The sequence below is a fragment of the Phacochoerus africanus genome, chromosome X, assembly GCF_016906955.1.
Source record: "Phacochoerus africanus isolate WHEZ1 chromosome X, ROS_Pafr_v1, whole genome shotgun sequence".
NCBI classification, from domain to species: domain Eukaryota; kingdom Metazoa; phylum Chordata; class Mammalia; order Artiodactyla; family Suidae; genus Phacochoerus; species Phacochoerus africanus.
Window position 1 is genome coordinate 68,399,839 of NC_062560.1, and position 17,161 is coordinate 68,416,999.

Sequence of the window (17,161 nt, forward strand, 5' to 3'; positions counted from 1 at the left end):
CTATAACACTAGTTCTTCCAAATAATAGATTTCGAACAGACATGAAACAGGCTTTTTTAAATTTTTTTTTTTTTTGGTCTTTTTGCCATTTCTTGGGCCACTCCTATGGCATATGGAGGTTTCCAGGCTAGGTGTCTAATCAGAGCTGTAGCCGCTGGCCTATGCCAGAGCTGCAGCAACATAGGATCCAAGCCATGTCTGCAACCTACACCACAGCTCACGGCAATGCCGGATCCTTAACCCACTGAATGAGGCCAGGGATCGAACCCGCAACCTCATGGTTCCTAGTCAGATTCGTTAACCACTGAGCCACGACAGGAACTCCAAAACAGGCTTTTTAGAAACTAGCTCATAGCAAAATTAATGATTGTGAGAAATTTAATTTTCAAATTTTAGGGTGACCACTACAAAGTTTTCAAAAAAACTACTAATTTTTATTCTTTTCTTTTCTTTTTTGCTTTTTAGGGCCGCACCTGCCGCATATGGAGGTTCCCAGGCTAGAGGTCGAATCAGAGCTGTAGTTGCCGGCTTATACCATAGCCACAGCAACACAGGATCTGAGCCAAGTCTGTGAACTACGCCACAGCTCACAGCAAGGCCAAATCCTTAACCCACTGAGCGAGGCCAGGGATCGAACCTGTGTCCTCAAGGATGCTAGTCAGATTGGTTAGCTGCTGAGCCACAAAGGGAACTCCAACAGCTACTAATTTTTAAAGGAATGAAGAAATAACAATGTGTAGTGTTTATAGTGAAGATCTCAAATAATACTACAAATACTAATTACATATGCTTTAGGATTTCTTTGAGTGGTATTAGGTATTAATACTGATTTGAACAGTTTTCCTGTGGGTCAGTGGGCTAAAGATCCAACATCATCACTGCTGCAGCTCAAGTAGCTGCTATGGTGGGGTTCAATACCTGACCCAAGAACTTCCGCATGCTGCTGCAAGTGTAGCCAAAATAACAAAACAAAACAAAAAAAATGATTTGAACATAAATAGACTCATAGACATAAAAAACAAACTTATGTTTAACAAAGGGGATAGCAAGAGTGTAAGGGACAAATTAGGCGTTTGAGATTAACATATCCGTACTACAATTTATAAAATAGATAAACAACAAGAACCTACTGTATAGCACAGGGAACTATATTCAGTATCTTGGAATAACCTATAATAGAAAAGAATCTGAAAAAGAAAAATTTGTGTGTTTGTGTGCATAAGTAAATCACTCTGCTATACACCTGAAACTAACACAACTTTGTAAATTAACTATACTTCAAAAAGAAATGGTTAAAAAAATGACAAGGACTTAATATGAAAAAAATATATATACTGTTTGAATTTACTTCAATTTTCTTCCTCTGATTTGATTTGGCACAATGCAAAATCAACTTGATTAGTCAAGCATACAGCTAATGAAGTGGCATGACTCGAGCTTAGACCTATAACAATGTAAATACAGGCTTCTGCTTTCTAGGAATTTGGAGATTCACTCTTGGTAAAGTACACGTATATTTAAAGTAATACCATTGTCTGGAGAATGGAATCTGGGAATTAACTCCCTCCCCTCTATTTCATATTAATTAACTGTACAAAAGATGGAAATACTGAATAAACAATCCAATACAGTGGAGAGTCCAGATAAGGTAAGAATTTGGTTTTGGCCAAAGACAATTATAAAACTTTCTTTGGGAGTTCCCATTGTGGCACAGTGAAAACGAATCCGACTAGGAACCATGAGGTTGCGGGTTCAATCCCTGGCCTCACTCAGTGGGTTAAGGATCCGGTTTTGTGTGAGCTGTGGTGTGGGTCACAGACGCAGCTCAGATCTGGCGTTGCTGTGGCTGTGGCACAGGCCAGCAACTACAGTTCCGATTCAACCCCTAGCCTGAGAATCTCCATATGCTGTGGGTGCAGCCCTAAAAGGCAAAAAATAAATAAATAAATAAATAAATAAATAAAATATAATAAATAAAACAAAACTTTCTTTGGAAACAAGTGCCACAATGTGATCTTTGAAGTGAGTTATTAAAATCATAATAGGAAAAGCTAAAGGTAGTTTCCAAGTACAAAAATTGGAAATATTCCAGGTTAAGTATGTAAAGTGAATCACTAGTCAATATATTATTACCAAATTATGAACCAGAGGGTTGCTTACTCGTTTCCACACTGGCCTAGATCTGTACTGTCCTTAAGCATGTGGTTACTGAATGTCAATTTACTTAAAATTCCATAAAATTAAAAATTTAGACCTCAAGATACAATAGCCACATGTGACTAGCAGCTACTGTTTTGGATATCACAGGACAGAGCATCTCCATTATCACTGAAAGTTCTATTGGGTAGCACTATTCTACATAAAATATCAGTTAAAACAAGTGCCTAGAGGAGTTCCCCTCGTGGTGCAGCAGAAACGAATCTGAATAGGAACCATGAGGTTGTGGGTTCGATCCCTGGCCTTGCTTAGTGGGTTAAGGATCCAACGCTGCCATGAGCTGTGGCGTAGGTTGAAGACGCATTTGGATCTGGTGTTGCTGTGGCTCTGGTGTAGGCTGGCACCTGTAGCTCCAATCAGACCCCTAGCCTGGGAACCTCCATATGCCGCTGGTGCGGCCCTAAAAAAAAAGGACAAAAAAGACAAAAAAATAAAAATAAATAAATAAAATAAAATGAGTGCCAAGAAATAAATGGTACACATCCAACTATACTGAATAAAATTTTAAATGTGGGACATATCTATGATAAAAATTCTACACAAAGTAGGAATAGAAGGGAATATCCTCAACCTGAAGATAAAGGGCATCTATAATTATACATAATGGTGAAAGATTGCCTGCTTTCCCTCTGTGATCAGGAACAAAGCAAGGACGTCCAGTCTCAACACTTAAATTCACAATTGTACTTGAGGTACTAGCAGTTCAATGCAAAAAAAAGCACTATAAGGGAGACAAGATTATAAAGGAAAAGTGAAACTATCTTTATTTGCAGACAACATGATCATCTATGTAGAGAATCCCAAAGAATTTCAAAAAAAAAGGATATTATATCTAATTAGTAAACTGTGAATCTATCAATGTCAATATATTTTTTAAAAGACTTTCTATTTACTAGCAACAACTAGAAACTGAAATTTTATATTAGTTTTGTTTTTATGGCCACACCCACAGCATATGGAAGTTCCCAGGCTAGGGGGTTGAGTTGGGCCTATGCCATAGCCAAGGCAACAGCAGATCTAAATGGTATGTACGACCTATGCCACAGCTTGTGGCAATGCCAGATCCTTAACCCAATGAGTGAGGCCAGGGATTGAATTAATGTCAGGTCCTTAACCTGCTGGGCCACAACGGGAACTCCTGGAAACTGAAATTTTAAAATATACAATTTAGGTGTTCCCTGGTAGCACAGTAGTAAAGGATTCAGTGTTATCACTGCTGTGGCTTGGGTTTGATCCCTGGACCAGGAACTGCATGCCACAGGCATGGTAGAAGAAAAAGATAAATAAAATAAAAATATTATATAAGTAAAAATATACAATTTAGGAATTCCCACTGTGGCACAGTGGGTTAAGAAACCAACTACAGGAGTTGCCGTCGTGCCGCAGTGGTTAACGAATCCGACTAGGAACTATGAGGTTGCGGGTTCGGTCCCTGCCCTTGCTCAGTGGGTTAAGGATCCGGCCTTGCCGTGAGCTGTGGTGTAGGTTGCAGATGCAGCTCAGATCCCGCGTTGCTGTGGCTCTGGCGTAGGCCAGTGGCTACAGCTCTGACTCGACCCCTAGCCTGGGAACCTCCATATGCCGCGGGAGCGGCCCAAACAAATAGCAAAAAAAGACAAAAAAAAAAAAAAAGAAACCAACTACAGTGGCAGAAGTCGTAGCTACAGCTTGGATTCATTCCCTGGCCTGGAAACTTCCATATGTCATGAGTGTGACCATAAAATATATATATACAATTTAAAATAGCATCAAAAAAAAAAAAAAAGAGAGAGAGAGTTCCTGTTGTGGCACAGCAGAAACGAATCAGACTAGGAACCATGAGGTTGCGGGTTCGATCCCTGGCTTCACTCAGTGGGTTGAGGATCCGGTGTTGCCATGAGCTGTGGTGTTGGTCACAGACACAGCTCAGATCCTGCATTGCTTTGGCTCTCGTGTGGGCCAGCAGCTTTAGCTCTGATGAGACCCCTAGCCTGGGAATTTCCATATGCTATGGGTGCAGCCCTAAAAAGCCAAAAAAATAAAATAAAATAAAACAGCATCAAAAACCAATGAAATCGTTAGGGAAAAATTTCACAAAACATTACTGTGAGATATTTTAAAACACCTAAATAAATGGAGAATTATACTATGTTCCTGGATTGGAAGGCTCAATATTGTTCAGATATTAATTTTTCCCAAATTTATCTACAGATTCAATGTAATTCCAAGAAAAATCCCAGTCACTTTTTTATAGAAATTGAGAAACTAATTCTAAAATTATTCATTGCTGGTAGGAATAAAAAATGGGATAGCCACTTTTGAAATAATTTGACAGTGTCTTAAAGTTAAACCTGCATTTACCATATGATCCAACAATCGACTACTTAGATATTTACTCAGAAGAAATGAAAATAGATGTTCATGTAACAACCTGTACAAAAATATTTCTAGGCTTTTATTTATTTATTTATTTGTTTGTTTATTTTGGTCTGTTGTCTTTTTAGGGCCGCACCCACGGCATTTCACTAATAAATGAATTGATACACATGAATCAAAAAAAATTAGGTCTAAGTGAAATCAGACAGACACAAAAGGCTACATACTGTATGATTTCACCTGGATGAAACTAAATAGGGCAAATGACAAATAGATTAGTAGTTTCCAGGGATTGAGGAAGAGGGGATTTACTACAATGAGACATGAAAAAAATTTAAAGGGTGATAAGATGATCAATATTTTTATTGTGCTAGTGGTTATATACAATGTATACATTTGTCAAAACTCACTGAACTGCACACTTAAAAAGGGAGAACTTTTATGTGATTTATATTTGACTTAAAGAATAAAAGTAATGTGGCTAATACTTTATCTTTTCAAGTTCTCTGAGTGTACATCTGTTATAACAAGGAAGTACTAGTAACATCTGACCACGAAATGGTGTAGAAATAGACTGTAATATTCTGTGATAATCTATATGGGAAAATAATCTGAAAAAGAATGTATGTACATGTATAACTGAATCACTTTGTTGTACAGCAGAGTTATCACAACATTGTAAATTAACTATACTCCAATAAAACTTTAAGATATGAAAAACAAAAAAAGAAAAAGAAATAGACTGGAAGGCAAGCAGTGTAACATATGCCAGTCACATACTTCTTTGGATTTTAGGTTTTTCTGCTGTAAAAATGGGTTTACAATCCAGTTTCCCAAATCTGTTCCAGAAACTTTTAGAATGTTACGGGTATTCACTGTCCAATTACTTAGATAATGCTCCCAATAAGGCATTTCACAATGCATTTTACCGGATGAAAGGAGTCCTACATTCCTACATGACTCTGAGCAGTCCTACATGCATTCGTTTTTGTCTTTTTCTTTTTTTTTGTCTTTTTGTCCTTTTAGGGTTGCACACCCGAAGCATATGGAGGTTCCCAGGCTAGGGGTCTAATCGGAGCTGTAGCTGCCGGCCTATGCCACAGCCACAGCAATGCCATATCCGAGCCGCATCTGCAACTAATACCACAGCTCCTGGCAACACCGGATCTTTAATCCACTGAGAGGCCAGGGAATGAACCCACAACCTCAGGGTTCCTAGTCAGATTCGTTTCCACTGCACCATGACAGGAACTCCCATTCATTTTTTTCTTTTTTCTTTTTTTTTTTTTTTTTTTGCCATTTCTTGGGCCACTCCCGTGGCATATGGAGGTTCCCAGGCTAGGGGTCCAATTGGAGCTGCAGCTGCCGGCCTACACCAGAGCCACCAGAACGCCAGATCTGAGCCGTGTCTGCGACCTACACAACACAGCTCATGGCAACTCAGATCCTTAACCCACTGAGCAAGGCCAGGGATTGAACCCACAACCTCATGGTTCCCAGTCGGATTCGTTAACCACTGAGCCATGATGGGAACTTCTACATTTTTTTTTTAACACTATTTCCCACATTTACTTGACCAAGGAACTCTTTTACCAAGTATTCCTAAGGTTCTTCCTCTTTTTTGTTTCTTCTTTTTAGGGCCACACCTGCGGCATATGGAAGTTCCCAGGCTAGGGGTCAAACTGGAGCTTCAACTGCTGGCCTACACCACAGCCACAGCAACAACAGATCCCAGTCTTATCTTCGACCTGTGCTGCATTTTGCGGCAATGCAGGATCCTTAAGCCACTGAGCAAGGCAAAGATTCAAACCCATATCCTCACAGACACTATGTGGGGTTCTTAACTTGCTGAGCCACAATGGGAACTCTTTAAAGTTCTTCCTAGTGCTAACATTTTCAAATTTTTACTTTCATGATTAAGTTTTATTTACACTAGAAAACTATAAAACTGATTGAATTTAAAGCCTGTACTCCACAATGAGAAAAGTGCCTCAAATAATTTTAAAAAGATTTTTTATTCATTTTGTTTTCTTTCCTAGTCAGCTCTCCTGAGTTTTTATCAGGTTCTGAATTCTAAATATCTTGAACTTAAGTATCTTTACTAGAATACATTACATGAAAATACATCATGATTGAATTATCTCTATTCTAATAGATCTTCCCCAAATAACATGGCAAATTTAAGAACATAAAAGCATCAATGCCAGGGACACTAAAATTCTAAGCAACTACTGTTACGAATAACAGTGATTAAGTCAGAATGTAAAGCGTGCACTGGACAAAACCAACAGAAGTTTGAATGTATATGCATACATAGTAATAAGAACTTTTTAAATGAAAAAGAAAGAATCAAGAAATATTAAAAACCAAATACTCTAAAGGCTGCTCCTCAGCACTTCACATGTGACCACTGAAGGAAGTATAAAGCATTACAAACAATGTTGACAGTATGGCTTAAACTATTACATCACTTGAGCATAAATAAATGCATGAATAATAAAAGCTATCTCAATTCTATAAATTAATTGTGACTACGGCTTAAGGGAAAAGTAAACACTGGAAAATTCTAGATGGTAAGCAAACTACCCCTGAAAATTAAAAAAAAAAGTTAAAAATACCTGGACACAACTCAGTAGTCTACTTTTTCCAGTAATAACCAGCTTATAGAAGAACACTGTTAGCAAAAAGAATCTAATTTGTCTTAATAATGCTTATGAATCTTGATAAATGACTTCACCTAAATATCTTTTTAAATTATTTCTAGTCTAAATTTATTAACTTCTTTGGGTAAATAAGTTCTGTAATCTAATCATATAAAATAGTATTCATTAAAAAATTCATATTTTTCTTGTTTTCCTTTTTTTGTCCAGCACCAAAAATATTTGTATTTTTCTACTTGAATTTAAGGCATAGTCTCTAGGCACTAAGCACTACATAAAATCTGACTTTTCAGAAGAGTGAGAAAATAGGGAAACAGTAGCAGCTACTCATCTAGCTGTTTGGTTCTATACATTCTTTGTAAGAATTAACTTTAGTATAAATGGTTCTGTTAGCTAGATCTCCTCAGGAATCACTACTGGTGATTCATAATGGTCTGATTAGAGATATCCCAGGAGTTCCCGTCGTGGCTCAGTGGTTAACAAATCCAACTAGGAACCATGAGGTTGCAGGTTTGATCCCTGGCCTTGCTCAGGGGGTTAAGGATCTGGCATTGCCGTAAGCTGTGGTGTAGGTTGCAGACACGGCTCAGATCCTGAATTGCTGTGGCTCTGGAGTAGGCTGGTGGCTACAGCTCCAATGAGGCCCCTAGCCAGGGAATCTCCATATGCCACGGGAGCGGCCTAGAAAAGGCAAAAAGACAAAAAAAAAAAAAAAAAAGAGAGATATCCCAAGAATAATATGAATGGGACATGTGAATTTCAGCATACTCTAAGTGGGAAATGTGACTTGTTTTAAGAAAGATATATAAAATTTATTACATCATTATAAGTTTGGCAAGCAGCTATAAGCAAAATGTACTTTTGTTTCCTTCTGAAATCTATCTTTACATAGTTTCCTGTAAAATCTTTGAGCTCAGCATAGAAGTATGTTAATAGACATCCATATGGTTAAAAACACCTGAAGCATATAAAAAAGGAAATGCTTCTGCTAAGAAGAAAAAAGAAGGGAGGAAAGAAAAAAGGAAGGAAGGGAAGGAGGGAGGAAGGGAGGGAGGAAAGAAGGAAGAAGGGGAGGGAGGGAGGCTAGGAGAGGGAGGGGAGGAGGAGAGAGGAGAGGAGAGGAGAAAGAAAAAAATTAATTATTTTAAAAAGAAAAGGTCACTATTTACAAAACCATGATTATATTTGCTTTAAGTAAAAATGCTTTAAAACTAACCATGAAACTCCTCAAGAATGTAAGCAGTTGGTTTATACTTAAATTTAATTCTGGTACCTATCTTTGACTTTATAAATGAGTTCAGGAAGGAACAAATCAAAAATATGTTTATAACTCACATGGACATTACTCACCCACATTTGGAGGTTTCACATAATTTACAGGTAGTTCTGGAGGTCTGCCTCTATGTAGAGCTGCAAAAGCAGATCCATTCCATAGTGTACTCTTACAGTCTATACAAAAAGATTCAAAAGTTAATCAAGGCAGAGGAAAGTATTTTTTCAACTGTACTTGAAAGGCAAAAGTTGGTTTTCTATTTCATTTGTCAAAATACATTTTAAACTATTAAAACTATAATAAAAACATGCATATGTTTAAATGTTATAATCTATATTACAGACAGGTAAACACTAACAACTTAATCTTATCATCAGAATATTTTATTTCTGTGCTGATCTAGAACTAAAGTTTTTATTATACATATATTTGAATCTTACACAAATATGTCATGGATTAATACAGTTTTACCATTACATTGGTCCCCTTCTTGATCTTTAGGCTTATACATGTCTGCTTATATAAAACTGTATAAGCAAAGAAATGAATATAGCAAATTATGCCAGGTAAACTTCAGAAACATTTATACTCTGTGCATGCTCATGTTATGGTGTGCCTGCCAGCTGTGCCACAACAGGAAACAACAATATCAGATGATAATTGAGTATATATATAGTTTTGGTTTTTTTGTCTAAATGTTTATGTTAAAAAATTCAAGGAAATATGAAGTATTCCTAAAAATTCAACTTTGAAACAAAAATATTCTAATATTTTCTTGAAAGGTTTCAAATTAACTGAACTGAAGGATTTCCCCAAATTATAAAATATTTAAGAACTGTTTCTGCTGTATAGCACAGGGAACTCTATCTAGTCACTTGTGATGGAACATGACGGAAGATAATGTGAAAAAAACAATGTATATGACTGGATCACTTTGCTGTACAGCAGAAATTGGGAGAACATTGTAAATCAACCATAATAAAAAAAAACTGGTATCATTTATGTAACTATTTCTATGTGAATTAGGATTTTTTTCTTAATGGCCACACCTACAGCATATGGAAGTTCCCAGGCCAGAAACTGAATCTAAGCCACTGCAACCTACACTACTACATGGTAGTGTAGTAGTGGCCGGGGATCAAACCTGCGCCTCTGCAGCAAACCAAGCCGCTGCAGTCAGATTCTTAAACCACTGTGCCATAGCAGGAACTCCCATGAATTAGAATTTTAAAAACATTATGCTATGGGAGTTCCCGTCGTGGTGCAGCGGAAACAAATCCAACTAGAAGCCATAAGGTTGCAGGTTCGATCCCTGGCCTCGCTTAGGGGGTTAATGATCCGACATTGCCATGAGCTGTGGTGTAGGTCGCAGATGAGGCTCAGATCTGTCATTGCTGTGGCTGTGGCTGCGGCGTAGGCCAGCAGCTGCAGCTCTGATTGGACCCCTAGCTGAGGAACTTCCAGATGCAGCAGGTGAAGCCCTAAAAATACAAACAAAAAACATGGAAATAAACTGCTTGCCAGACCTGAAATATTTAATTCATTGAGGCATTTAATGCATAATTTTACATTTTTACATTTAGAAAAGTCTCTACATGATTTACATATTGGGGTTCCATGTAAAACTTTGAGGCTAATCTGTAAGACTGAAAAATAGTGGAGTAGAAAAACAACACTAAATGGATTGATATTTTTATCTTCAATTATAAACATCTTTATGTATCATATATTTCACTTACCTGTTACTAAACATGCAATGTGATTAGGATGATCTTAAGACTCACAAAGATTAAGAACATCAAAGTGTAATGAAAGAATAAAACATTTATACTGTACTAATCAAAGCAGAGATCTTTTGAGATCTCTATTCCAAAGGATTACAGAGATTTTACATCCTTTTTTTCTTTTTTGGCCACCTCCCAACATATGGAGTTCCCGGGCCAGGGATCAGATCCAAGCTGCAGTTGTAACCTAAGCCAGAGCTGCAGCAACACCAGACTATTTTAACCCACTGTGCCACACTGGGGATTAAACCTACATCCTGGCACTGCAGAAATGCTGCCAATCCCGTTGTGCCACAGTGAGAACTCTGAGAGTTTATATCCTTTACCACTACAATATTGACTCTTTTAAAGAAAAGGATTCCACTTAGGCCTCTAAAAATTTACTTGTGCACTAGGAAAATAAAAACAAGACTGGCAAAATAAGAAAAAGTAAAAGAAAATTAGTATTTAGAAAAGCATGGGAACATTTACTTAACAAAAAAATAGGCGCTCTCTACTCTTTCCTCTGAAAACTATAAAAATCTTACCTTTGGCATCCCGTAACAGAGACTGCCGACCAACACCTAGTAAAGTCTGTACCCCAGGAACACTCTGAGGGATCTCCTTATCTAGTAAGGGACCAATCCGCTCACAAATTTTAAGGAGGTAGTCTGGAGGAATGTGTGCATTGGCTGCCACCTAAAAAGCATAAATAAAATATAGTAGAACAAATTTGGTTTAAAAACACTAATCTAGTCTATTATCATACTGTTCCATCATGGAACAAAGTATAATTTTAAAATATGCAATAAGGAAAATAATTATTTTAAATATGTAATATTTCAACCAAATCTAAAAAAAAGCTACAAAAATTAAGCACATTTAAACAGATGATAACATGTAAATAACACCGTAGTTTAACTTTACGTGCCTTGATTAAATCATTTGCTTAGCTGTTAATCTTACACAATAAGCATTACAAAAACAGCAAAAAATGAGTCTGCCTAAAAGCAAAGACATACGAAGATGATGAGTAAACTCCATTAGTACTTGATCAGTAGTGATGAACTGATCAAGAATCACAGAAACAAGATTCTGTATAAATGATAATAATGTAAACAAAAGATAATACTGGCACCAAACTCTCACCGAGGTCCCTTTATGATTAACAGGACATATTTGCTTAATAAGAACTGTTTTTCCTAAAAAAAAGTTAACTGATTTTCAAAAGAGTATCAAATTAATGATTATTTCAAATATCACATCCTAAACAACCAAGCTATGTACTCAAAACTCATTGCAATATTAACTCATTTTTCTTTTGGCTGTGCCCGAAGCATGTGGATTGGATTCCTGGAACAGGGAATCAAACCAGCACCAAAGCAGTGAACCAAGCTGCTGCAGTGACAACACCAGATCCTTAACCTGCTGCACCTCAAGAGACCTCCTTAAATCATTTTTAAGGAGTTCCCATCATGGTGCAGTGGAAACGAATCCGACTAGGAACCATGAGGTTGCGGTTTGATCCCTGGCCTCGTTCAGTGAGTTAAAGGATCCGGCATTGCCATGAGCTGTGGTAGGTCACAGATGCGGCTCAGATCCCACGTTGCTGTGGCTTTGGCATAGGCCAGCAGCTGTAGCTCGGATTGGACCCCTACCCTGAGAACCTCCACATGCTGCAAGTGCGGCCCTAAAAGAAAAAAAAATTAAACTAGGCTTTTGATATCAGCCACTATTTTTTCACAAAGTAAATGTTATAAGGCTTTACACATGATGATAGTTGACATCTTTAGTGGCATTTTCTCTTTTTTTTTTGTCTTTTTGCCTTTTCTTGGGCCGCTCCCGCGGCATATGGAGGTTCCCAGGCTAGGGGTCTAATCAGAGCTGTAGCCACCAGCCTACGCCAGAGCCACAGCAACGCAGGATCCGAGCAGAGTCTGCAACCTACACCACAGCTCATGGCAACGCCGGATCGTTAACCCACTGAGCAAGGGCAGGGACCGAACCCGCAACCTCATGGTTCCTAGTCGGATTCCTTAACCACTGCTCCACGACAGGAACTCCATTTTCTCTTTTTTTTTAATCAATTTTCTTTTCTTCATTTCATTATCATCCCAAAAGTTATTCACTTATTACAAAAATCTAATTACCCTAGAATTTGTGATATATAGCAATATATAACCCAGAAAATGGGAGTTCTCTAATATGAATTTTCTGAATTAACATCTTATAGAAAACCTGTCAAAATTAAATCTTTTTTTTTCTTTTTGCTTTTTTTTTAGGTCTGCACAAGAGGAGTATATAAGTTCCCAGGCTAGGGGTCCAATCAGAGCTACAGCTGCCAGCCTACACCAAAGCCACAGCAATGCCAGATCCGAGCTGCATCTGCAACCTACACTGCAGATCATAGCAATGCTGGATCCTGAACTCACTAAGCTAGGCCAGGGATAGAACCCGTGTCCTTATGGATCCTAGTCAGGGTCATTACCACTGAGCCACAAGGGAACTCCCAAAATTAAATCTTAAACTGAGCTCTTAGGTCCACTGGCTACTTCAGTTTACAAAAAAAAATGATGTCTATGAGTTCCCTTTGTGGCTTAGTGGGTAATGAACCTCACAAGGATCCATGAGGATTTGGGTTTGATCCCTGGACTCGCTCAGTGGGTTAAGCACCCAGCTTTGCCATGAGCTGTGGCGTAGGTCACAGACAAAGCTTGGTCCCATGTTGCTGTGGCTGTGGGGTAGGCCGGCAGCTGCAGCTCTAATTTGACCCCTAGCCTGGGAAACTCCATATGCCACAGGTGTGGACCTAAAAAGCAAAAAAAAAAAAAAAGATGTCTAAACTTCAGCTAATAATATATATTGTTTATCAATTCCTCAGTAATCATTTAAAAATTCAGAATCATTAATTAAGCAACTAAAACAAGGCTCATGTACTCTCAAATTCCCCCCTTGAAGATTTATATTATAAACTATTAAAGGTCATAAGTTTGATTTTCACTCTGCAATAGAAAATTTCTATGCAGCCCATTCAAAAATCCATTCCTCTAAAATCAATAAAAATTTGATTATAAAACACTACTAGAGGAGTTCCCATTGTGGCACAGTGGAAACGAATCCAACTAGGAACCATGAAGTTGCAGGTTCAACCCCTGGCCTCACTCAATGGGTTAAGGATCTGGCCTTGCCGTGAGCTGTGGTATAGGTCACAGATGCAGCTCGGATCTGGCATTGCTATGGCGCTGGCATAGGCCAGGGGCTGCAGCTCCAATTAGACCCTAGCCTGGGAACCTCCATTTGCCACAGGTGTGGCCCTAAAAAGGACAAAAGACAAAAAAAAAAAAAAAAAAAAAAAAACGAAAAACTACTAGAGTTCTCTAGTGGCCTAGTGGTTAAGCATTTGGCACTGTCACTGCTGCGGTTTGAATTCAATCCCAAGCCTAGGAACTTCCATATGCTGTGGGCACAGCCAAAAAAAAAAACAAAAACCAGTGCTAGAAAAACATAGATTCTATCAATACATTAGTAATAACACTTTTGAGTCTGAAGGGGCTCTTCTCCTTTAAACAACATTAACAGGCGTCTAGACTATATCAGTACAATTCTTGCAATAATAGTTTCTTCTAAGTCAAACTTCAGGACTTATTAAGTGTTAATTAACATTTACTTCCACCCATCTGCTTTCAATAAAGCTGGATTTTTTTTTTTTTTTTTTTGGCTAGGGGTCAAATCAGAGCTGCAGCTGCCAGCCACAGCCACAGCAATATGGGATCCTTAACACACAGAGCAAGGCCAGGGATCGAACCTGCATCCTCATGGATACTAGTCAGGTTCATTACCACTAAGACACATGGGAACTCCAAAGCTGGAAACGATGACCTTTTCAAGCATGAAAACCCTTACCTACTCTCAGTAATTACATTTCTAAGTTTGTAAAAATTCTGTATTAGAATTATATGTGAGGGAGTTCCCATTGTGGCACAGTGGTTAATGAATTCAATTACAAACCACGAGGTTTTGGGTTCAATCCCTGGCCTCGCTCAGTGGGTTAAGGATCTGGCATTGCCATGAGCTGTGGTGTAGGTCGCAGACGTGGCTTGGATCTGGCATTGCTGTGGCTCTGGTGTAGGCTGGTAGCTACAGCTCCGATTGGACCCCTAGCCTGGGAACCTCCATATGCCGCAGGAGCAGCCCTAGAAAGGACAAAAAGACAAAAAAAAAAAAGAATTATATGTGAATAAAATGTAATATTAGAAGTATGTATTTTAAAAAAAAATATGTATTAAAAATATTCTATTGGAGTTCCCGTCATGGTGCAGCGGAAACGAATATACTAGGAACCATGAGGTTGAGGGTTCAATCCCTGGCATCGCTCAGTGGGTTAAGGATCTGGCGTTGCTGTGAGCTGTGGTGTAGGTCACAGACGCAGCTCGGATCCCTCGTTACTGTGGCTATGGCACAGGCCCGGCAGCTGTAGCTCCAATTAGACCCCTAGCATGGGAACCTCCATATGCAGCGGGTGCCGCCCTAGAAAAGAAAAAAGAAATTCTGTGAAATTCATGGCTTATTATAAGCCACTCTTTTCAATTAAAACTCAAAATATTTTAATTTCAGTTATTTAACCAAATTTCTCTTTCTGAAACATAAAGCCAATAAGTAACAGAATAAGCACTTTGAGATCTAACGAAATCTCTAAAAACAAAGTTTAAAAGTATAGTTCAAACTTTTGTATTGTTCTATAAAACAGCTCCAAGGAGTTAAATTACAGAACCTGTGAACTGGAAGGATCCTTATATATAATCAACCTAATTCTTACAATAGGAAATACAGACCCAGAGAAGTAAAGCCCAGTGGTCACAATGAATGGACAGGAATCTGGGTCTCCCTGACCACTGTTATTTCTATCACTGTCCCATTAAGGTAGCTGACAAATGAAGGTAATTAACACAAAGACACGAGAAAAACCTATAAATTTGAATAAACTGAAAGAAATTACATGAATACTAGATTATAAACCATCTTCACAGGAAGCTTGGCTAACCTAAAGAGCAAATACAACTGAAATTACCATACTTTAGAATCATTACGAGAATACCAACTGAGAATACCAGAGAGCTCACTGAGATGATCCTACTCATCAAAATTAGTTAAAAGGAGGGAGTTCCCATCGTGGAGCAGTAGTTAACGAATCCGACTAGGAACCATGAGGTTGTGGGTTCAATCCCTGGCCTCACTCAGTGGGTTAAGGATCCGGTGTTGCCATGAGCTGTGGTGTAGGTCACAGACATGGCTCGGATCCTGTGTTGCTGTGGCTGTGGAATAGGCTGGCGGCTACAGCTTGGATTAGAACCATAGCCTGGGAATCTCCATATGCCGTGGGTGTGGCCATAAAAAACAAACAAACAAAAAAAAAGAAGCACATAAAGTTAGTCACATGAATTTTTGATATTTAGGGACAGAAAACAGATTTTGAAAAATATAGCAAGGCTTTATATCAATATAGGCATAGTACAGAGATAACCATGGTACTGTGAAGTCTAAGAGCCTAGATAACTCAGGCTCTAAAATTTACTAGCTGTTACTCCTTCTGGCAGTGTGATACAGTAGAAGACTTAGATTTGAATTTTTCCAGTATCACTTGGTTCCCACTTATGTGACCTGCAAAGTTACTCAGTCTCTCTGAGCCCAAACTTCCTCATCTATAAAACAGGGAGTAATGATAACCACTTCATATTATTTGGAAAACAAAAAGAAAATCATTCATTCATGCATTTATTTATTCAGACATTTGAAGTACAGGGATACAATGGAAAAATTAAACTGCTGCCCTATGAGAACCCATAATCCCAATGGGGAAAACAAATTAGTACACAGAAAAAGTCAAAGCTACCAGTGCCTAGAGGTTTAGTACAAAGAGCTAAGGAAACAAATAAGTACAGTATCTAACTCGGCCTGGGGGTAGGGGTTCATGTCCAGTTTCACACTTGAAGTCTAAGTGAAATTTAAGAAGACAGACAAAAGGAAGAGAAGGCATTCCAAGCAAAAAGAAAGGCATCCCCAGCCTGTAAACATACTTTGCACAATTGATTATTACATACTATCTTCTCAATGTTTAAGATTCTTTTCTGCAATATTAAGTTAAAAAAAAAAACAATAAAAAGACTACCCAAAGTATTATCTGATTTTGAAAGGAAAAAGTGCAAATATTTGTACAAAAAATAACAGAGTTCCTGTCATGGCACAGCAGAAACGAATCTGACTAGGAACCATGAGGTTGCAGGTTTGATCCCTGGCCTCACTCGGTGGGTTAAGGATCCGGTGTTGCCATGAGCTGTGGTGTAGTTCGCAGACACAGCTGGGATCTGGCATTACAGTGGCTGTGGTGTAGGCCAGCAGCTGTAGCTCCAATTAGACCACTAGCCTGGAAACCTCCATATGCCATGGGTATGGCCCTAAAAAGCAAATAAATAAATAAATAAATAAATAAATAAATAAATAAATAAATAAGAATGGAAGAAAACATTTAAAAATTAGTAAGTTTATTTTCTGCTTGGTATTTTTGGTAAAATATAAATGTCTGTGATAATCCAATAATATCTTTATAATCTAAATACTGAGTTTTAATGTTTGCTGAATTTGAAGGAAGAGAATGAAAAAACTGGGCAGCAAGGGAAAGAAAATAGGCCTGGCCTCTCTGTTGCTGTAATACCACTGGTTAAGAGGGTGGGCTATAAAATGTTAAGATTTCCTATCACTTTCTTTTGAAAATATTAATCACTGCTTATAGCATTTTTTCTTTGTATTAATTTTAAGATTTCCTCAGGAATAAGACAGGCAGAGCAATCTACCTAGGGCTCAAATATCTCTGGGTTATACAATCTCAAGAAAGCAAT

At 38.1% G+C, this 17,161-nt stretch overlaps 1 protein-coding gene across 2 annotated transcripts in view; it reads right to left on the minus strand.

Moving 5' to 3' along the window:
- BRWD3 (bromodomain and WD repeat domain containing 3) overlaps positions 1-17,161 on the minus strand; it is a 154,379-nt gene that overhangs the window by 125,760 nt on the left and 11,458 nt on the right. For both annotated transcript variants that reach the window (XM_047764806.1, XM_047764807.1), the window contains exons 5-6: positions 10,817-10,967; positions 8,583-8,681 (exon numbers count right to left, since the gene is read on the minus strand). In XM_047764806.1, the coding sequence (XP_047620762.1) occupies positions 8,583-8,681; positions 10,817-10,967 (250 nt within the window). The remainder of the gene's footprint in view (positions 1-8,582; positions 8,682-10,816; positions 10,968-17,161) is intronic.